The sequence below is a fragment of the Salmo salar genome, chromosome 15 (genome assembly GCF_965601325.2).
Source record: "Salmo salar chromosome 15, fSalSal1, whole genome shotgun sequence".
In the NCBI taxonomy this organism is placed as follows: domain Eukaryota; kingdom Metazoa; phylum Chordata; class Actinopteri; order Salmoniformes; family Salmonidae; genus Salmo; species Salmo salar.
The window spans coordinates 23,381,276-23,404,614 of NC_138305.1; the positions used below are offsets into that span (position 1 = coordinate 23,381,276).

The window sequence follows — 23,339 nt, forward strand, 5'->3', positions numbered from 1 at the left end:
GCATAAAATAAAATAAAAAACGCTCAAACTGGATTGTGTTTGTCTAGACTCGACAATATATCATCATAACTGCCTAGCTCACCAAGTACAAAAAAACCCCGAATCAACTTCCATTGAAATGTAGACAGTTAGGCCTATTCTGAAATAGGCCTAATGTTTTATACGTTTTACTTGTTCTTTGAATGTATGTACCTGTTTTATAATAACGCCATGGTGAGGCTTTATGGAGACAGTCGCATTATAGTCCCTTCTCCCTTACCATATGATATACTAAGTCAGGGAAGGAGAGAGAGAGAGAGAGAGAGAGAGAGAGAGAGAGGGGAGAGAGAGAGGGAGAGATGGTCGGGGAGTAGACGCAGTCAGTCGGTGCCTCACATTTCCTCCTCCCAGAGGAGCTCGTAGAGTTTGTCATGGTGAAACAGAAGAAAAATCGCTCTAACTGGAAATGACAATTGAATGGAACTTCTGGATATGTATACTGTAATATCGATGTGAAAATGGAGTCCAAATATTTCGCTCTGCTTAGAAATGTGTTTAAGTTAATAGCCGTGCGTAACTGTTCCCTGGATAATTGTCTCCTTCCATGCGTAAATCAGACGAGCGTCGTGGTGAGAAAATTAGCTATTGGTCTGCTATTAAAGTATTTTTGGTAACCTCATGCCACGTAAAACCTTGAATAATATCGGAAAAAAAGTCTCCAGCTATCTTAAATAAACTTAATAAAATCGGTGTTCATTAATAACGAAGAGCCTCTTGTATTTCAGCACCATGAGAAGGACAGCGCTTCTTTTTTTCTTTCTTTTTTTAACCTCCTAACGCATTTGGATACAGCTGCTACACAGAAAACGGTGGTGAGGACAGAGACATTTAATTTTGGAAACTACAACCTTATTAAAAGTGATTTAATCAAGTTGAATACATGTTCATCTGTAAAGGGTACATACAGCACGTAAAGTAAAACGTCACTCTCTCCCCCGCCCATGAAGCGGCTGTATGAGATATCTGAAGTGAGGCAAGGCTTCATATGACACAGGAGGAGTGGATCCTCTCAAAAATTGACACGGAAGCCGATTTCTCACCACGTCCTCATAGTTTCAAGATAACCTTTCTGGAGAGGATATAATCAAATAACAACGTCAATGCTTTTTTTTCTTCCGAGAAGAGCAGATCATTTTATTTGATTTTTTTTAAAAAGTAGATAGAAGCTAGAAGCTTTGGCGAGAAGTAGAAAAGATAACTCACCAGGGTGAAATATGGAACGTGGATTACTCAACCACCTGTTCTCAGCGAGGACCACTATGCTCTGTTGTTTCTTCTTATGTAAGTCAAGTAAGTTCGTTTTATTATTTATTGTTTTTGGGCTAAGACTTACATTCTGACGGTATAATAAGGTAAGTCTGAACACAATATATAAAGAGAAACGGGGAAGTCATGTCCGTTGCTGTTGTTTTCTTGAACCAAAGGTGTGAAATCATTGCTTGTAGCCTAGTCTATAGCCTAATATTACAGGCACGCCACTGTAAATGTATCCGTTTATTTATCAATCAATTCATTGTCAATATGACCGTTTGTTGATGTTACCAAATTGCTTACCTACCACAATCGGTGCTCTCTCTCAGGGCAGTTGCTGTATTCCTAAACCACTCGGAACTATTTGGGATTTTCACACCTTCTCCATAATTTCCTGCTGTTTGACTCGGGCTCTTGTCCATCCAGTAGCATCATTAAATGCCATTAGCATCACATTTCACGCTGTTTTTCTTATTCATTAAATTGTTTTTAATTTTATATCGTTAAATCTTTGGGCTACAGTTTAATACCTCCACATTACTCTAAATGTGGCAGATATGTGTCTTGTGACCTTCAAAGTAGGAAGAGTAGAAGAGCTGTCAGCTGAATTCTTCCCCAGAGGAACACCAAGGTGAGAATGCTGTTCATTGATTACAGCTCAGCATTCAACACCATAGTGGCCTGATCACCAACAATGATGAGACAGCCTATAGGGAGAAGGTCAGTGACCTAGAAGTGTGGTGCCATGACAACAGCCTCTCCCTCAATGTCAGCAAGACAAAGGAGCTGATTGTGGACTACAGGAAACGGATGGCCGAGCACGCCCCCCATTCATATCGACAGGGCTGCAGTGGAGCTTCAAGTTCCTCGGTGTCCATCCTCACCACTAAATAATTATCATGGTCCACACACACCAACACAGTCGTGAAGAGGGCACGACAACGCCTCTTCTCCCTCAGAAGGCTGAAAGGATTTGTCACGCCCTCAGAGCCTAAAACATTCTGCAGCTGACAGAGGGTAGTGCGTATGGCCTAGTACGTCACTGCTAAATAGTTAGTTAAATAGTTAGCCAAATAGCTACCAGGACTTTCTGCATTGACTGTTTTTGACTCACCACATACGCTGCTGCTACTGTTTATTATCTATCCTGTTGCCTAGTCACTTTATACCTTCCTATAGGTTATACAGTGCCTTCAGAAAGTATTCATACCCCTTGACTTATTCCACATTGTGTTACAACCTGAATTCAAAATTGATTAAATATTTGTTTTCTCATCCATCTACACACAATACCCCATAATGACACATTTAAAACATGTTTTTAGAAATGTTTGCTAATTAATTTTAAATGAAATGAGAAAATGACAAGTATCTCATTTGCATAAGTATTAAACTTCCTGAGTCAATTCATGTTAGTATCACCTTAGGCAGCTATTACAGCTGTGAGTCTTTCTGGGTAAGTCGCTAAGAGCTGGGAGTCTTTCTGGGTAAGTCTCTAAGAGCTGTGAGTCTTTCTGGGTAAGTCTCTAAGAGCTGTGAATCTTTCTGGGTAAGTCTCTAAGAGCTGTGAGTCTTTCTGGGTAAGTCTCTAAGAGCAGTGAGTCTTTCTGGGTAAGACTCTAAGAGCTTTGCACACCTGGATTGTACAATATTTGGCCATTATTCTTTTTTTAATTCTTCAAGCTCTGTTAAATTGGTTGTTGATCATTGCTACACAGCCATTTTCAGGTCTTGCCATAGATTTTCAAGCCGATGTAAATCAACACAGTAACTTGGTCCCTCAGTAACATTCAGTGTCATCTGCTAATCAACTCCAGTGTAGATTTGGCCTTGTGTTTTACATTAATGTCCTGCTGAAAGGTGAATTCATCTCCCAGTGTCTGTTGGAAAGCAGACTGAACCAGGTTTTCATCTAGGATTTTGACTGTGCTTAGCTCTATTCTGTTTCTTTTTATCCTAAAAAACTCCCAAGTCCTTAACGATTACAAGCATACCCATAACATGATGCAGCCACCACTATGCTTGAAAATATGGAGAGTGGTACAAAGTGATGTGTTGGATTTGCCCAAAACAGAACACTTTGTATCCAGTACATAAAGTTAATTTCTTTGCCAAATTTTTTTTGCAGTATGACTTTAGTGCCTCGTTGCAAACAGGATGTATGTTTTGGAATATTTGTATTATTATGTACAGGCTTCCTTCTTTTCACTCTGTCATTTAGGTTAGTATTGTGGAGTAACTACAATGTTGTTGATCCATCCTCAGCTTTCTCTCATCACAGCCATTAGACTGAGTTAGGAAGGATGCCTGTATGTTTGTAGTCACTGGGTGTATTGATACACCATCCAAAGTGTAATCAATACCTTCATCATGCTCAAAGGGATAATCAATGCCTGTTTTTTTAGCCATCTACCAATAGATAGATGGGTATTGGAGGCATTGGAAAACCTCCCTTATCTTTATGGTTGAATATGTGTTTGAAATTCACAGCTCGTCGGAGGAACCTTACAGATAATTGTAATGTGTTGGGGTAGAGAGATGAGGTAGTCATTCAAAAGTAATGTCAAACATTATTATTACACACAGAGTGAGTCCATGCAACTTATTATGTGAAATTGTTAGTTTGCGATAACAAAGGGTTGAATACCAATTAAAAACATAATTCCACTTTTTACATTATGGGGTATTATGTGTAGGCCAGTTAAAGCAATTTAAATTCCAGGCTGTAACACAACAAAATGTGGAAAAAGTCAAGGGGTGTGAATACTTTCTGAAGGCACTGTATCTACCTCAATTACCTCATAGCCTTGCACTTCAACTCGGTACTGGTACTCCATCCACTGTACATAGACAAGATATTGTTACTCATTGTGTATTTATTGTACTGACTGTAACTACCAATTGGATTCCCCAATTCCCCAATTGGATTCCCCCAAAAAATTGGGGATAAAAAGGGGTAAAAATAACAAGAAAGCATTTCACTGTTAGTCTACACCTGTTGTTTTACGAAGCATGTGACAAATAAAATGTGATTACATTTGAAGAGCATATTTGGCCGGAGAAGTTGCTGACTCGTTCAGGCAGGGAGGCACTCTGGGGTACTTTCTGAAACATCACACATGATCTGTCTGGCCCCTAGGTAGTAAACACCTTGAACTGTCCAGGCCCTGGTACTATACACCTTGAACTGTCCAGGCCCTGGTACTACACACCTTGAACTGTCCTGGCCCTGGTACTACACAACTTGAACTGTCCAGGCCCTGCTGCTACACAACTTGAACTGTCCAGGCCCTGGTACCACACAACTTGAACTGTCCAGGCCCTGCTGCTACACAACTTGAACTGTCCAGGCCCTGCTGCTACACAACTTGAACTGTCCAGGCCCTGCTGCTACACAACTTGAACTGTCCAGGCCCTGCTGCTACACAACTTGAACTGTCCAGGCCCTGATGCTACACACCTTGAACTGTCCAGGCCCTGGTACTACACACCTTGAACTGCCCAGGCCCTGGTACTACACAACTTGAACTGTCCAGGCCCTGGTACTACACAACTTACCAAGCAATTTGGACAGTGTCCAAGATCCCAAAAGATCCAAGCCTGAGGAGGAATGGAGGTGTCATCGCTTCTCCTCTCGTCTCCATTGACAGGTGGCACTTTGATCTCCGGCGCTCGAGGGCTTTTTGTCAACCCGGTGCATCTTGTCTCCGCTAGTCTCTGCCTCGTGCTGGTCCGACACCAGACCGGACGGACACACGCACAATCACAGCGGAGCTTCAAGTGTGCAAGTAATTAAAGTGTGATGTGATGCAATGTGCTTCACCAGAATCAGACCATTACTACTGTTGCTACACCTCCATTATAGTAGACCAGGGATCATCAACTATCACTTCCAGTACTCCATTATAGTAGACCAGGGATCATCAACTATCACTTCCAGTACTCCATTATAGTAGACCAGGGATCATCAACTATCACTTCCAGTACTCCATTATAGTAGACCAGGGATCATCAACTATCACTTCCAGTACTCCATTATAGTAGACCAGGGATCATCAACTATCACTTCCAGTACTCCATTATAGTAGACCAGGGATCATCAACTAAGACTGCTGAACAGTTCATCAAATGGTTACCCTGACAATTAACATTGACCTCTTTTTTTATTATTTATTTATCTTGTTTTGCACTGAATCTCTACCGACACTGACTGGACTCTACCCACACACTGACTGGACTCTACCCACACACTGACTGGACTCTACCCACACACTGACTGGACTCTACCCACACACTGACTGGACTCTACCCACACACTGACTGGACTCTACCCACACACTCACTGGACTCTACCCGCACACTGACTGGACTCTACCCGCACACTGACTGGACTCTACCCGCACACTGACTGGACTCTACCCACACAACTCACTGGACTCTACCCACACAACTCACTGGACTCTACCCACACACTGACTGGACTCTACCCACACACTGGCTGGACTCTACCCACACACTGGCTGGACTCTACCCACACACTGGCTGGACTCTACCCACACACTGGCTGGACTCTACCCACACACTGGCTGGACTCTACCCACACACTGACTGGACTCTACCCACACACTGGCTGGACTCTACCCACACACTCACTGGACTCTACCCACACACTGACTGGACTCTACCCCCACACTGACTGGACTCTACCCACACACTGACTGGACTCTACCCACACACTCACTGGACTCTACCCGCACACTGACTGGACTCTACCCGCACACTGACTGGACTCTACCCGCACACTGACTGGACTCTACCCGCACACTGACTGGACTCTACCCACACAACTCACTGGACTCTACCCACACACTGGCTGGACTCTACCCACACACTGACTGGACTCTACCCACACACTGGCTGGACTCTACCCACACACTGGCCTGGACTCTACCCACACACTGGCTGGACTCTACCCACACACTGGCTGGACTCTACCCACACACTGACTGGACTCTACCCACACACTGGCTGGACTCTACCCACACACTCACTGGACTCTACCCACACACTCACTGGACTCTACCCACACACTCACTGGACTCTACCCCCACACTGACTGGACTCTACCCCCACACGGACTGGACTCTACCCTCACACTCACTGGACTCTACCCACACACTGGCTGGACTCTACCCACACACTGGCTGGACTCTACCCACACACTGGCTGGACTCTACCCGCACACTGACTGGACTCTACCCGCACACTGACTGGACTCTACCCGCACACTGACTGGACTCTACCCACACACTGACTGGACTCTACCCACACACTGACTGGACTCTACCCGCACACTCACTGGACTCTACCCGCACACTCACTGGACTCTACCCGCACACTGACTGGACTCTACCCGCACACTGACTGGACTCTACCCACACACTCAGTGGACTCTACCCTCACACTGACTGGACTCTACCCACACACTCACTGGACTCTACCCACACACTGACTGGACTCTACCCTCACACTCACTGGACTCTACCCTCACACTGACTGGACTCTGCCCACACACTCACTGGACTCTACCCACACACTCACACATACTACACTGACATTCCAAAACACACACACACACACACACACACACACACACACACACACACACACACACACACACACACACACACACACACACACACACACACACACACACACACACATATGCATATTGACGCCACACACACACACACACACACACACACACACACACACACACACACACACACACACACACACACACACACACACACACACTCACACACACACACTTTAATAACGCTGCTGCTACTCTATTTGTTATACAGTGCATTAGGAAAGTATTCAGGCCCCTTCACTTTTTTCTCTGTTTGTTACATATTCAATGTATAAAAAAATTAAATCTCAATCTTCAGACAATACATAATGAAAAAGGGAAAACAAGTTTAAAAAACAGAAATACCTTATTTACATAAGTATTCAGACCCTTTGATATGAGAAATTAAACTCAAGTGCATCCTGTTTCCATTGATCATCCTTGAGATGTTTCTACAACTTGATTGGTGTCCACCTGTGGTAAATTCAGTTGATTGGACATGATTTGGAAAGGCACACACATTCCAACAGTTGACAGTTCATGTCAGGGCAAAAACCAAGCCATGAGGTCGAAGGATTTTTCCATAGAGTTCCGAGACAGGATTGTCACGGCACAGATCTGGGGAAGGGTACCAAAACATTTCTATAGAATTCTTAAATTTAAGATGTTTGGAACCACCAAAACTCTCCCTAGAGCTGGCCGCCGAGCAAAACTGAGCAATCGGGGGAGAAGGGCCTTGGTCAGGGAGGTGAACAAGAACCCGATGGCCACTCTGACAGAGCTCCAGAGTTCCTCTGTGGAGATGACAGAACCTTCCGGAAGGACAACCATCTCTGCAGCACTACAACATTTAGGCCTTTCTTGTAGAGTGGCCAGATGGAAGCCACTTCTTAGTAAAAGGCACATGACAGCCGGCTTGGAGTTTTCCAAAAGGCACCTAATAGACTCTCAGATCTTGAGAAACAAGATTCTCTGCTCTGATGAAACCAAGATTGAACTCTTTGGCCTGAATGCCAAGCATCATGTCTGGAGGAAACCTGGCACCATCCCTACGGTGAAGCATGGTGTTGGCAGCATCATGCTGTGGGGATGTTTTTCAGCGGCAGGGACTGGGAGACTAGTCAGGATCGAGCAAAAGATTTATTGAACAAAGTACAGAGAGATCTTTGATGAAAACCTGCTACAGCGAGCCCAGGACCTCAGACTGGGGCGAAGGTTCACCTTCCAACAGGACAACAACCCTAAGTACATAGCCAAGACAATACAGGAGTGGCTTCGGGACAAGTCTCTGAATGTCCTTGAGTGGCCCAGCCAGAGCCCGGACTTGAACCCGATCGAACATCTCTGGAGAGACCTGCAAATAGCTGTGCAGCGACGCTCCCCATCCAACCTGACAGAGCTTGAGAGGATCTGCAAAGAAGAATGGGAGGAAGTCCCCAAATACAGACGTGTCAAGCTTGTAGCATCATACCCAAGAAGACTCAAGGCTGTAATCACTGCCAAAGGTGCTTCAACAAAGTACTGAGTAAAGGGTCTGAAAACTTACAGTATGTAAATGTCATTTCAGTTTTTTTTCTTTTTATAAATTTGCAAAAATGTCTAAAACACTGTTTTTGCTTTGCCATTATGGGGTATTGTGTGTAGATTGATGAGGAAAAAAATGTTTTAATCAATTTCAGAATAAGGCTGTAATGTAACAAAATGGGGGAAAAAGTCAAGGGGTCTGAATACTTTCCAAATGCACTGTATTTCCTGATTGCCTAGTCACTTTTACCCACATCTACGTACTGTATTACCTCAACTACCTCATACCCCTGCACATTGACTCAGTACTGGTACTCCTTGTACATTGACTCAGTACTGGTACTCCTTGTATATTGACTCAGTCCTGGTACTCCTTGTATATTGACTTAGTACTGGTACTCCTTGTATATAGCCTTGTTATTGTTTTTATTGTGTTACTATTTCATTTGTTTTACTTTTTAATGCTGAACTGTTGGGAATGTGCTTGTAAGTAAGCATTTCACTGTACAGTCTACAACTGTTGTATTTGGTGCATATGACCAATAACATTTGATTTGATTTAATATTGAGTTAACAGCCTCAGTTCGTCGGGGCATGGGCTCTACAAAGCATTCCACAGGGATGCTGACCCATAATGACTCCAATGATTGTGGACCATTCTTGATGAACACTGCTGGGGTTTTTTTTGCGCATGAAAAACCCAGCAGCTTTGCAGTTCTTGACACAAACCGGTGCGCCTGGCATCTACTACAATACACTGTTAAAAGGCATTCACCCTCTGAATGGCACACATACACAATCCATGTCTCGGTTTTCTCAAAGCTTTAAAATCCTTCTACCTGTATCCTCCCCTCCATCTACACTGACTGAAGTGGATTTAACGTCAATGTGACATCAATAAGGGATCATAGCCTTCGTCCTAAAATGTATATATTTCTTAATTCCATTCTGTTACTTTTAGATGTGTGTGTGTGTGTGTGTGTATTGTTGTTAACTGTTAGATATTACTGCACTGTTGGAGCTAGGAACACTAACATTTCGCTACATGATTTGAAGGGATCATAGCTTTCACCTGGATTCACCTGGTCGGTCTATGTCATGGAACGAGCAGGTGTTGTTAATGTTTTGTCCACTCAGCGTATGTCTAGCTCAGCTCGGGGTGTCACTCAGTAAACTCAGTCAGGTGTTATGCAATAAATCCATGTCAGGTCAGGAAGATATTCGTTCATATTCACTGAATTCACATTGAGTTGAACAGAGAACATAAATGGTTTATGTTTTAGAGTCTGTGTCATCCGGAATGACAGCTTGCTGGCAGCTTAATGTATGAGGTTGGCCCCACAACCCCTTCTGACTGAGACGGATGGATTAACTCATAGCTCAGACACAAATGGAACCCTATTCCCTATATAGTGCACTAGTTTTGACCAGAGGCCTGTGGATAATAGCTCTATACTGGGAATAGGGTGCCATTGGGGAGGAAGTCAAGATATGTGTAATTGAATGATTATGTACACACACACAGAGAGAGAGAAAGAGAGAGAGAGAGAGAGAGAGAGAGGGAGAGGGAGAGAGGGATCCATCCATCCATTTGGTAAAACAATAATGTCAATCAGAGGGTGTGTTCGAGTGGTAATCCTAACTAAGCCGACTGTAGACGGAACTCGGGGAGTTGCATCTGTAATAACCAAAAGTAGGACGCTGTAGGGGTTTTCCAACAGAAAGGCTCTGATCATAACTCGCAGGCAAAGTCGGTTCCTGTTTCATTCACTTCTTTTGGCCACGTTTGCGTGGGTCAAACAAAAAAAACACCCTGTTGATTGGTTGATACATAGTTCCTCCCACAATGCAGCAGAGGACGGCATGGTACAGTTGGTGAGTATCTACTGCAGAGACCTGAAGGAGACTTCGTCAAAACCTGCATGACCTTTTCATCACATTATTATTTTTTAAAGTTCATGCAATCGACAAGTAGTCGCAAGTCGGACAATTTCTATAACCATAGTGCAACAACGATGGTCTCCGACTTGACAAAAGTGATTCACTCGAACGCGCCCAGTGACTAGGCAATCAGGATAGATAATAATAAACAGAGTAGCAACAGCGTCTGTAAAGTGTGTCTAAACTGATGGGGGAAAAAAATCTGATAAATCTGCAGTTTCTCACAATAAAATGACAACAATTAATAAAGTTTTGTTTTCAAAGTCAGTCTGTCAGCTCAGTTCAAATCTGTCTACACTGTCTCAGAGTTAATTTGATTAAAACCTCCTACAGTAGGTCTTACAACCACACAGCTGTACCAACAACTACAGTCAAGTCAAAGAGGGGACAATGGAGTCATAAATGAGGAAGTGGGGAGATTTCAAGTGGGGAGATTTCACACATTTTTACAGACACAGGTTTTTATCTCATATCACTAATTCGCTGATCCATACCTGTCATATATTTGCTGTATTTGATAAACGGTCCTTCAACTTGTAGGATTTGAAATAAGAGTAACCATTTTACAAATCTGGCGGTATGAAATAGTTATTATATCTGTATACATTATTCATTAGAAATAGAAAGACTACAGTGGGGGAAAAAGCTCCTTAAAGCACAATACATCTATGCATAATTGTACCTGAGAAACGGTTTGCTATAAAGCTCTCTCTGACCCCCCTGTTAGTTTTCTGTCATGAGAAGACCCACTCACATGCGGAGGACGAGCTCTTCAAGAAGCTCTTCATCGGGTACAACAAGTGGTCCAGACCCGTACCCAACATCTCAGACGTGGTTATCGTCAAGTTCGGACTCTCCATAGCACAGCTCATTGATGTGGTGAGTAGTGACTGACAGGACCTGTGCACAGAGGAAGAAAGAAACAGAGTAACAGAAACAAACAGAAACAGGGAAACAGTAACAAACAGAAAAAGAGAAACAGTAACAAACAGAAAGAGGGAAACAGTAGGAAACAGAAACAGAGAAACAGTAACAAACAGAAACAGAGAAACAGTAACAAACATAAAGAGGTAAACAGTAACAAACATAAAGAGGGAAACAGTAACAAACAGAAAGAGGGAAACAGTAACAAACAGAAACAGGGAAACAGTAACAAACAGAAACAGAGAAACAGTAACAAACAGAAAAAGAGAAACAGTAACAAACAGAAACAGAGAAACAGTAACAAACAGTAACAAACAGAAACAGAGAAACAGAAACAGAGAAACAGTAACAAACAGAAACAGAGAAACAGTAACAAACAGAAACAGAGGACCAGTAACAGGGAAACAGTAACAGAGAAACAGAGAAACAGAAACAGAAAAACAGTAACAAACAGAAACAGAGAAACAGAAACAGGGAAACAGTAACAAACAGAAACAGAGAAACAGTAACAAACACAAACAGAGAAACAGAAACAGGGAAACAGTAACAAACAGAAACAGGGAAACAGTAACAAACAGAAACAGAGAAACAGTAACAAACAGAAACAGAGAAACAGTAACAAACAGAAAAAGAGAAACAATAACAAACAGAAACAGAGAAACAGAAACAGAGAAACAGTAACAGAGAAACAGTAACAAACAGAAACAGAGAAACAGAAACAGAGAAACAGTAACAAACAGAAACAGAGAAACAGAAACAGAGAAACAGTAACAGAGAAACAGAAACAGAGAAACAGTAACAAACAGAAACAGGGAAACAGTAACAAACAGAAACAGGGAAACAGTAACAAACAGAAACAGGGAAACAGTAACAAACAGAAACAGAGAAACAGTAACAAACAGAAACAGAGAAACAGTAACAAACAGAAACAGAGAAACAGTAACAAACAGAAACAGAGAAACAGTAACAAACAGAAACAGAGAAACAGTAACAAACAGAAACAGGGAAACAGTAACAAACAGAAACAGAGAAACAGTAACAAACAGAAACAGAGAAACAGAAACAGGGAAACAGTAACAAACAGAAACAGAGGAACAGTAACAAACAGAAACAGAGAAACAGAAACAGGGAAACAGTAACAAACAGAAACAGGGAAACAGTAACAAACAGAAACAGGGAAACAGTAACAAACAGAAAGAGGGAAACAGTAACAAACAGAAACAGAGAACAGAGAAACAGTAACAAACAGAAACAGAGAAACAGAAACAGGGAAACAGTAACAAACAGAAACAGAGGAACAGTAACAAACAGAAACAGAGAAACAGAAACAGGGAAACAGTAACAAACAGAAACAGGGAAACAGTAACAAACAGAAACAGGGAAACAGTAACAAACAGAAAGAGGGAAACAGTAACAAACAGAAACAGAGAAACAGAAACAGAGAAACAGGAACAAACAGAAACAGAGAAACAGTAACAAACAGAAACAGAGAAACAGAAACAAACAGAAACAGAGAAACAGTAACAAACAGAAACAGAGAAACAGTAACAAACAGAAACAGGGAAACAGTAACAAACAGAAACAGAGAAACAGTAACAAACAGAAACAGAGAAACAGTAACAAACAGAAACAGAGAAACAGTAACAAACAGAAACAGAGAAACAGTAACAAACAGAAACAGGGAAACAGTAACAAACAGAAAGAGGGAAACAGTAACAAACAGAAACAGGGAAACAGTAACAAACAGAAACAGAGAAACAGTAACAAACAGAAACAGAGAAACAGTAACAAACAGAAAGAGGGAAACAGTAACAAACAGAAACAGAGAAACAGTAACAAACAGAAACAGAGAAACAGTAACAAACAGAAACAGGGAAACAGTAACAAACAGAAAGAGGGAAACAGTAACAAACAGAAACAGAGAAACAGAAACAGAGAAACAGGAACAAACAGAAACAGGGAAACAGTAACAAACAGAAACAGGGAAACAGTAACAAACAGAAACAGGGAAACAGTAACAAACAGAAAGAGGGAAACAGTAACAAACAGAAACAGGGAAACAGTAACAAACAGAAACAGAGAAACAGTAACTAACAGAAACAGAGAAACAGTAACAAACAGAAAGAGGGAAACAGTAACAAACAGAAACAGAGAAACAGTAACAAACAGAAACAGAGAAACAGAAACAAACAGAAACAGAGAAACAGTAACAAACAGAAACAGGGAAACAGTAACAAACAGAAACAGAGAAACAGTAACAAACAGAAACAGAGAAACAGTAACAAACAGAAACAGAGAAACAGTAACAAACAGAAACAGAGAAACAGTAACAAACAGAAACAGGGAAACAGTAACAAACAGAAAGAGGGAAACAGTAACAAACAGAAACAGGGAAACAGTAACAAACAGAAACAGAGAAACAGTAACAAACAGAAACAGAGAAACAGTAACAAACAGAAAGAGGGAAACAGTAACAAACAGAAACAGAGAAACAGTAACAAACAGAAACAGAGAAACAGTAACAAACAGAAACAGGGAAACAGTAACAAACAGAAAGAGGGAAACAGTAACAAACAGAAACAGAGAAACAGAAACAGAGAAACAGGAACAAACAGAAACAGGGAAACAGTAACAAACAGAAACAGGGAAACAGTAACAAACAGAAACAGGGAAACAGTAACAAACAGAAAGAGGGAAACAGTAACAAACAGAAACAGGGAAACAGTAACAAACAGAAACAGAGAAACAGTAACAAACAGAAACAGAGAAACAGTAACAAACAGAAAGAGGGAAACAGTAACAAACAGAAAGAGGGAAACAGTAACAAACAGAAACAGAGAAACAGTAACAAACAGAAACAGGGAAACAGTAACAAACAGAAACAGGGAAACAGTAACAAACAGAAACAGAGAAACAGTAACAAACAGAAACAGGGAAACAGTAACAAACAGAAACAGGGAAACAGTAACAAACAGAAACAGAGAAATAGTAACAAACAGAAACAGAGAAACAGTAACAAACAGAAACAGAGAAACAGTAACAAACAGAAACAGAGAAACAGTAACAAACAGAAACAGAGAAACAGTAACAAACAGAAAGAGGGAAACAGTAACAAACAGAAACAGAGAAACAGTAACAAACAGAAACAGAGAAACAGTAACAAACAGAAACAGAGAAACAGTAACAAACAGAAACAGAGAAACAGTAACAAACAGAAATGTAAAAAAAGAAACAGGGAAATAGTAACAATCAGAAACAGGGAACAGTAACAAACCAACCAGCATCCCTGTGGAACCGTGGACTTGTTGTCCATGCCCCTATGAATTGAGGCTTTTCTGAGGGCAAAACGGGGTGCAACTCAATATTAGGATAGTGTTCCTAATGTTTTGACAACCTCATCACTTCAGGCAACTTTTACTACCTTTCCTATTGTATCACGGTTTCTCCGTGAACACTGCAGCCCTTGAGAGAGAGAGTGCGACTTCACATCCATCAGGAGATTAAAGTGAAATGCTGCTGGCTATGTTATGTTCCTTTCTTGAACGTCGTAAGAACCTCTACTGCTACTGTCCTGTATGTTTACACCAGGGCTCTCCAACTCTGTTCCCGGAGAGCTACTGTCCTGTATGTTTACACCAGGGCTCTCCAACTCTGTTCCCGGAGAGCTACTGTCCTGTATGTTTACACCAGGGCTCTCCAACCCTGTTCCTGGAGAGCTACTGTCCTGTAGGTTAACACCAGGGCTCTCCAACCCTGTTCCTGGAGAGCTACTGTCCTGTAGGTTAACACCAGGGCTCTCCAACCCTGTTCCTGGAGAGCTACTGTCCTGTAGGTTAACACCAGGGCTCTCCAGCCCTGTTCCAGGAGAGCTACTGTCCTGTAGGTTAACACCAGGGCTCTCCAGCCCTGTTCCTGGAGAGTTACAGTCCTGTAGGTTTACACCAGGGCTCTCCTACCCTGTTCCTGGAGAGTTACAGTCCTGTAGGTTTACACCAGGGCTCTCCAGCCCTGTTCCTGGAGAACTACCATCCTGTAGGTTTTCACTCTAAACCCAATCTAGCACACCTGATTCTAATAATTAGCTGGTTGATACGTTGAATCAGGTTAATTACGACTGGGAGGTTGGAGTGTAAATCTACCGGAGGGTAGCTCTCAAAGAACAGGGTTGGAGGCTCTGGTGTAAACCTACAGGATTTCCCTCTACCCCTGTATTTCTCTACTTTTTGTCAGTCTTTTCCCTCCTCTGTTTTTCGTTGACATTTTTATTTTCCTTTCTACAGGACGAGAAGAATCAGATGATGACCACCAACGTCTGGCTGAAACAGGTGTTTCAGTACATTCAGTATATATAGTGCATGTGTTTCAGTACATTCAGTATATAGTATGTGTGTGACTGAGGTGTTTCAGTGCATTCAGTATATAGTGCATGTGTGTGACTGAGGTGTTTCAGTACATTCAGTATATAGTGCATGTGTGTGACTGAGGTGTTTCAATACATTCAGTATGTGTCATTTTTATTAGGATCCCCATTAGCTAAAGCCGTAACGCTAGCTAATCTTCCTGTGGTCCAACAGCAATTAACAAGACATTACAAACAATTACAAATCAAGACTTCAAACATTCAACAAGTAGGCAATACAGACAATTAAAATACCTGACAGGAAACACATTTAACATTCAGTTGATGCTTTCTATTTCCTGTCCAGTCATATGGTCTATCACATTAGATGTTCTTTCTATTTCCTGTCCAGTCATATGGTCTATCACATTAGATGTTCTTTCTATTTCCTGTCCAGTCATATGGTCTATCACATTAGATGTTCTTTCTGTTTCCTGTCCAGTCATATGGTCTATCACATTAGATGTTCTTTCTATTTCCTGTCCAGTCATATGGTCTATCACATTAGATGTTCTTTTATTTTTTTTCTTGAAGGTGGATTTACGTTTTGCCTGAGAAATATGGATTGGTAAAGAGTTCCATTCAGCTATGGCTCTATATAAAACTGTATATTTAAGGTGATTTGTCCTTGGCTTGGGTTGTCTTAGCTGCCCTGAATTTGTCTGTCTGGTTTGGTGGTTATTCGTGTTGCTAGTAAGTACTAACTTACCTGAAAAAGAATGTTTTTTTTAATTTAAAATATAACATTCCTAAAGAAAATCATAAGACTGGATAGTCATTTGTTTTTAACGTGAAGCCATGACAGATTCTGATGCATTTGAATAACATGCACACGAATAGAGCAATGAAGAGCTAATCTGGCAGCCCTGTTTCAAGCCATTTGGAGCTTTTTCTTTGCTGCAGATGACCATATAACTGGACAGTACTCTAAGTATGATAGGACCAGGGATTGAATCACCTGATTCAGTGTGTTAGATGTTACATACTCTGAACATTGTCTTGTAACAGCAATTCCCTTAGCCATCGTCTTCGGGATCGGTGTCCCTTCCACGGGACGGTTGAGCTAATGTAGGCTAATGCGATTAGCGTGAGATGTAAGTAACAAGAACATTTCCCAGGACATAGACATATCTGATATTGGCAGAAAGCTTAAATTCTTGTTAACCTCTATGGGCTAGGTGGGACGCAAGGGTCCCACCTACTCAACAGCCAGTGTAATCCCGTGGCGCGTTATTCAAATTCCTCAAAAATGCAAAAACTTCAATTTTTCAAACATATGACAATTTTACACCATTTTAAAGACAAGACTCTTGTTAATCTAACCACACTGTCCGATTTCAAAAAGGCTTTACAACGAAAGCAAAACATTAGATTATGTCAGCAGATTACCCAGCCAGAAATAATCAGACACCCATTTTTCAAGCTAGCATATAATGCCACATAAACCCAAACCACAGCTAAATGTAGCACTAACCTTTGATGATCTTCATCAGATGACAACCCTAGGACATTATGTTATACAATACATGCATGTTTTGTTCAATCAAGTTCATATTTATATCAAAAACCAGCTTTTTACATTAGCATGTGACTAGCATGTGACTAGCATTCCCACCGAACACTGCCGGTGAATTTACTAAATTACTCACGATAAACGTTCACAAAAAGCATAACAATTATTTTAAGAATTATAGATACAGAACTCGTCTATGCACTCGATATGTCCGATTTTAAAATAGCTTTTCGGTGAAAGCACATTTTGCAATATTCTCAGTAGATAGCCCGGCATCACAGGGCTAGCTATTTAGACACCCAGCAAGTTTAGCACTCATCAAAGTCAGATTTACTATAATAAAAATGTTATTACCTTTGCTGTCTTCATCAGAATGCACTCCCAGGACTTCTACTTCAATAACAAATGTTGGTTTGGTTCAAAATAATCCATAGTTATATCCAAACAGCGGCGTTTTGTTCGTGCGTTCAAGACACTATCCGAAAGGGTAAATAAGGGTGACGAGCATGGCGCAGTTCGTGACAAAAAAATTCTAAATATTCCATTACCGTACTTCGAAGCATGTCAACCGCTGTTTAAAATCAATTTTTATGCCATTTTTCTCATAAAAAAGCGATAATATTCCGACCGGGAATCTGCGTTTAGGTAAACAGACGAAAGAAAATAAAGCATTCGGTCGACTCGGGCATGCGCCTAAGCCCATAGTACTCTGATCGGCCACTTGCCAAAAGCGATAATGTGTTTCAGCCAGAGCCTACCTCAATATCGTTCAGCTTTTTCCCGGGCTCTGAGAGCCTATGGGAGCCGTAGGAAGTGTCACGTTATTGCAAAGATCCTCAGTCTTCAATAAAAAGAGCCAAGATGAAAGACAATTTGTCAGACAGGCCACTTCCTGCATGGAATCTTCTCAGGTTTTGGCCTGCCATATGAGTTCTGTTATACTCACAGACACCATTCAAACAGTTTTAGAAACTTTAGGGTGTTTTCTATCCAAAGCCAATAATTATATGCATATTCTAGTTACTGGGCAGGAGTAGTAACCAGATTAAATCGGGTACGTTTTTTATCCGGCCGTGTCAATACTGCCCCCTAGCCCTAACAGGTTAAACTGCACTGCCCAATTTACAGTAGCTATTACAGTGAAAGAATACCATGCTATTGTTTGAGGAGAGTGCACAATTTTGAACATGAAAAGTTATTAATAAACAAATTAGGCACCTTTGGAAAGTCTTGATACAACATTTTGAACAGAAATGCAATGGTTAATTGGATCAGTCTAAAACTTTGCACATACACTGCTGCCATCTAGTGGCCAAATATAAATTGCACCTGGGCTGGAATAATACATTATGGCCTTTCTCTTGCATTTCAAAGATGATGGTACAAAAAAATACAAATTAACGGTTGTTTTTTTTCTTAGTATTATCTTTTACCAGATCTATTGTGTTATATTCTACTACATTCCTTTCACATTTCCACAAACGTTAAAGTGTTTCCTTTCAAATGGTACCAAGGATATGCATATCCTTACTTCAGGGCCTGAGCTACAGGCAGTTAGATGTGGGTATGTCTTTTTAGGCGAAAATTGAAAAAAAGGGCAGATCATTAAGAGATTTTAATAACAATATTTTCTATGTGTTCTGACCATGATAAAACTGTATGACACCTAGTAGTTTGCTTTTTTCACTTGCTCTACATACGGTCTTTTCATTGACAAATTCAATTGGGGATCATCAGCAAGCATATATCTTGAAACAAATACAATACATTCAGTTTTAGAAATGTTCAACACCAATTTGTTCACATCAACCCACTCAGACACCATTCTTAGTTCACTGCTCAGTACATCTGTTAGCTCATTACATTCTGATGCTGCACTATACATTGTAGAGTCATCAGCATACATGAACACTCTTGCTTTACGGAAGGTACATTTTTTTTTATTTTTTATTTATCCATTATTTTACCAGGTAAGTTGACTGAGAACATGTTCTCATTTGCAGCAACAACCTGGGGAACAGTTACAGGGGAGGGGAGGGGGATGAATGAGCCAATTGGAAACTGGGGATTATTAGGTGACCATGATGGTTTTGAGGGCCAGATTGGGAATTTAGCCAGGACACCGGGGTTAACTCCCCTACTCTTACGATAAGTGACATGGGATCTTTAATGACCTCAGAGAGTCAGGACACCCATTTAACGTCCCACCCGAAAGACTGCACCCTACACAGGGTAATGTCCCCAATCACTGCCCTGGGGCATTGGTATATTTTTATTTTAGACCAGAGGAAAGAGTGCCTCCTACTGGCCCTCCAACACCACTTCCAGCAGCATCTGGTCTCCCATCCAGGGACTGATCAGGACCAACTCTGCTTAGCTTCAGAAGCAAGCCAGTAGTAGGATACAGGGTGGTATGCTGCTGAAATCATTAGTAAAGATAGAGAAGTGGGCCTAGGCAACTTCCTTGAGGAACACCACAGTGATTATCTTTACTGTTTGAAAAGCTACCATTAAATAACACTTTTTGCCTTCTCCTTGATAGATAGCTTCCATCCAGGATAGAGCTGAAGACTTAAAACCATAACATTTGAGTTTACCTAGTAACAGTTCATGATCAATTACATCAAAAGCAGCACTGAAATCTAGCAACACTGCACCAATTAACTTCCTGTCATCCACACTCTTTAACCAATCATCTGTCATTTGTGCTAAGGCCGTACTCGTAGAATGTCCTTCTTTGTATGCATGCTGGAAACCCGTTATCAGACCATTACATGAGAAATAATCCTTGATTTGTACAGATACCATTTTTTCCAATAATTTACTTAACACAGGCAGCACGCTTATAGCTATTAGGACCAGTGAATGCAGATGTTTTATCCTTAGGTAGTGGAAAACCCTTTGACTCTTTCCAGACTTCTGGGCACACCCCATACATCAAGCACTTATTAAAAATATGAGCGATTGGGGTAGATATTTAGTTAGCTGTAACTCTAAACAATTTGGTGTCTGGATTATCTGTACCAGGTGCCTTGTCATCTGAAAGAGACAACAGAATCCTTTCTACCTCTTCCCTTTCTACTTGATGAAATTCAAACATGCATTGCCTGTCCTTCATGATACAATCTTTTATAAGAGTATATGACATGGAGCCATCATTGGAATCATAGCATTCCTCAAGTTGTCCACTTTGCCTGTAAAATATTCATTAAAGTAGTTTGCAATGTCATGTGGTTTTGTAATAAATATACCCTCTGATTCTACAAAAGAGGCAGACATGTTTGAATTCCTACCCATAATAGTGTTCAACGTTCTCCACAGCTTTTTCCCATCACCCTTTACTTCATCAATTTTGTGCTGATAGAATCCCGTCTTCTTTCCTTTGTTTAGCTTGGTCACAATATTTCTTAATTTACAATAACTTTGCTTATCAATCAGAGTGCCAGATTTATCTGCTACTTTTTTGGCATTATAACGTTGAATCATAAAATGTCTCAGCTCATCATCAATCCATGGGGCACCATTTGACCTCACAGTGCATTTTCTTAAAGGGGCATGCTTATCAGCTATACTCGTGTATAATTTCATAAACAAACTTAGTGGCATTTCAGGATCATCCTTAAAACACACTTCTAACCATTGCAGATTCTTAATCTCATCCACAAATGAGTCCTGATTGAACCCTCTGTAGGGCCTGCGGTAGATTACGTTAGGGCCAGACTTTGGTATTCTAGTTTTCCTAGTGGGTGAGTCCTGATTGAACCCTCTGTAGGGCCTGCGGTAGATTACGTTAGGGCCAGCCTTTGGTATTCTAGTTTTCCTAGTGGGTGAGTCCTGATTGAACCCTCTGTAGGGCCTGCGGTAGATTACGTTAGGGCCAGCCTTTGGTATTTTAGTTTTCCTAGTGAGTGCAACCAAGTTATGTAACCTAGTGCCACTGAACGATACAAATTGATGATGTGATACTGGACCTATTAGTGAACGTTCTGGTTGGTCAAAACTTGGGTCAGGTTACATACATTGGCAATAGAAATACGTTTATTTCTCATTGGACAGTTGGTGTTAAAAAAAATCTATATTCATATCTCCCCCTAAATATATTTCCCTATTTTCATCAGATACCTTATCCAACATTTAGCAAATTACATCAAGATATATGACATCAGCACTAGGTGGGCTGTAGCAGCATCCCACTACTAGGTTTTAAACGTGGTCAATGCACCTGTACCCATAGCGCCTCTAATCCATTCAACATTAAGTCCTTACGTTGTTTTGCTGGAATATGAATCTGGATGTAAACTGCAACTCCAACCCCCATATCTATTTCTGTCCCTCCTGAACAAATTGTGTCCATGTATAGAGATCTCAGCATCCTCAAATGAAGAGTCCAAGTGAGTCTCTGATATTGCCAATACATGAATATTGTTTGACTGCACTAGACAGCATATTTCATGAACTTTGTTCCTTATACTGCATATATTTTAAGAGAGTAATGAACGGACCTTTCTTTGGTATATTTATAGTATTTACATGTCCAAACATGAATCAGTAGATGGAGTCTGAGAGAGAGATACTCAGTTAGTGTGTGTGTGTGTGTGTGTGTGTGTGTGTGTGTGTGTGTGTGTGTGTGTGTGTGTGTGTGTGTGTGTGTGTGTGTGTGTGTGTGTGTGGCTGGAATTACTTGTGTCTGTCGCTCCTCCTAAATCCTTGGGAGGTAGAGTGAACAATCAGTTTGTCATACCTCAGATATGCTATGTCACCTCGTTCTCTTGCAGCCTTCATAGCTCTTATTAGTTCCTTTCTTCTTTGACTGCATCTGAGACATCCTCATTGATGAAGATGAAGGACCCATTAACCTTTCTGGTGCAGGCGTTCGCTAGCGACCCATCTCAACAACATCCGGTGAAATTGCAGAGCGCCAAATTCAAAATACAGAAATAGTCATAATTAACATTCATAAAAAATACAAGCGTTATACATCGGCTTAAAGATTAACTTCTTGTTAATCCAGCCGCTTTGTCAGATTTCAAAAAGGCTTTACGGCGAAAGTATACCATGCGATTATCTGAGGACAGCGCCCAGCTTACAAAAGCATACAAACAAGTAAAGGAATGACAAAAGTCAGAAATAGCGATAAAATGAATCACTTACCTTTGAAGATCTTCATCTGGTTGCAGTCACAAGAGTCCCAGCTACACAATAAATGTTTGTTTTGTTCGATAAAGTCCCTCTTTATATACCAAAAACTCTGTTTTGTTGGCGCGTTTTGTTCAGTAATCCACTGGCTCAAAGGCGGTCAAAACATGCAAATGAATACATCCTAATAGTACCGGTAAAGTTCGTTGAAACATGTCAAACGATGTTTATAATTAATCCTCAGGTTGTCAATTGTCTAAATAATTGATAATATTTCAACCGGACAATAGCGTCTTCAATAGATAGGAAAAACAACGAAGGGCGCGCACTTGGTCAAGCACGCAAACCAGCACAGAAAGGACTAATTCTTCTTCATTTTTCAGAAAACAAGCCTGAAACAATATCTAAAGACTGTTGACATCTAGTGGAAGCCATAGGAACTGCAATCTGGGTCCTAACCCATTAGATACTCTATAGGCATTCAATTGAAAATACCCATATAAAAAAAATCCCACTTCCTGGATGGATTTTCCTCAGGTTTTTTCTTGCCATATCAGTTCTGTTATAGTCACAGACATTATGTTAACAGTTTTGGAAACGTTAGAGTGTTTCCTATCCAAATCTACTAATTATATGCATTTTCTAGCTTCTGGGCCTGAGTAACAGGCAGTTTACATTGGGCATGCTTCTCATCCAGATGTCGAAATACTGCCCCCAAGCCACAAGAAGTTTTAAGGTGTTTGGCTTTTTCAAGGACTGCAAGCTTATCCTTGAACCTGAGGAATGTCACTACAATTGTCCTGGGTCTGGTTCCGTTGGCACCACCACTGGCAGCACCAGTGCCCCCTGGTTTCCCAGACTGGTGAGCACGTTCCAGCTCAACCTGTTGATCCAACTGTAGCTCCTCAAAAAACAGCTTTTGAAACTTTGTCGTCTGATTCAGCCCATGTCTCACTCCTGGATACCATCTATTACAA

The 23,339-nt window shown here is 41.1% G+C and overlaps 1 protein-coding gene across 1 annotated transcript in view; it reads left to right on the top strand.

The window, feature by feature from the left end:
- Positions 1 to 368: 368 nt before the first annotated feature.
- The window catches only part of LOC106571024 (neuronal acetylcholine receptor subunit alpha-2), a 55,281-nt gene continuing 32,310 nt past the window's right edge, over positions 369 to 23,339 (top strand). Inside the window, exons 1-3 of the mRNA XM_045695527.2 lie at positions 369 to 1,320; positions 11,118 to 11,269; positions 15,595 to 15,639. Of these exons, the coding sequence (XP_045551483.1) occupies positions 1,254 to 1,320; positions 11,118 to 11,269; positions 15,595 to 15,639 (264 nt within the window). The 5' untranslated portion in view covers positions 369 to 1,253. The remainder of the gene's footprint in view (positions 1,321 to 11,117; positions 11,270 to 15,594; positions 15,640 to 23,339) is intronic.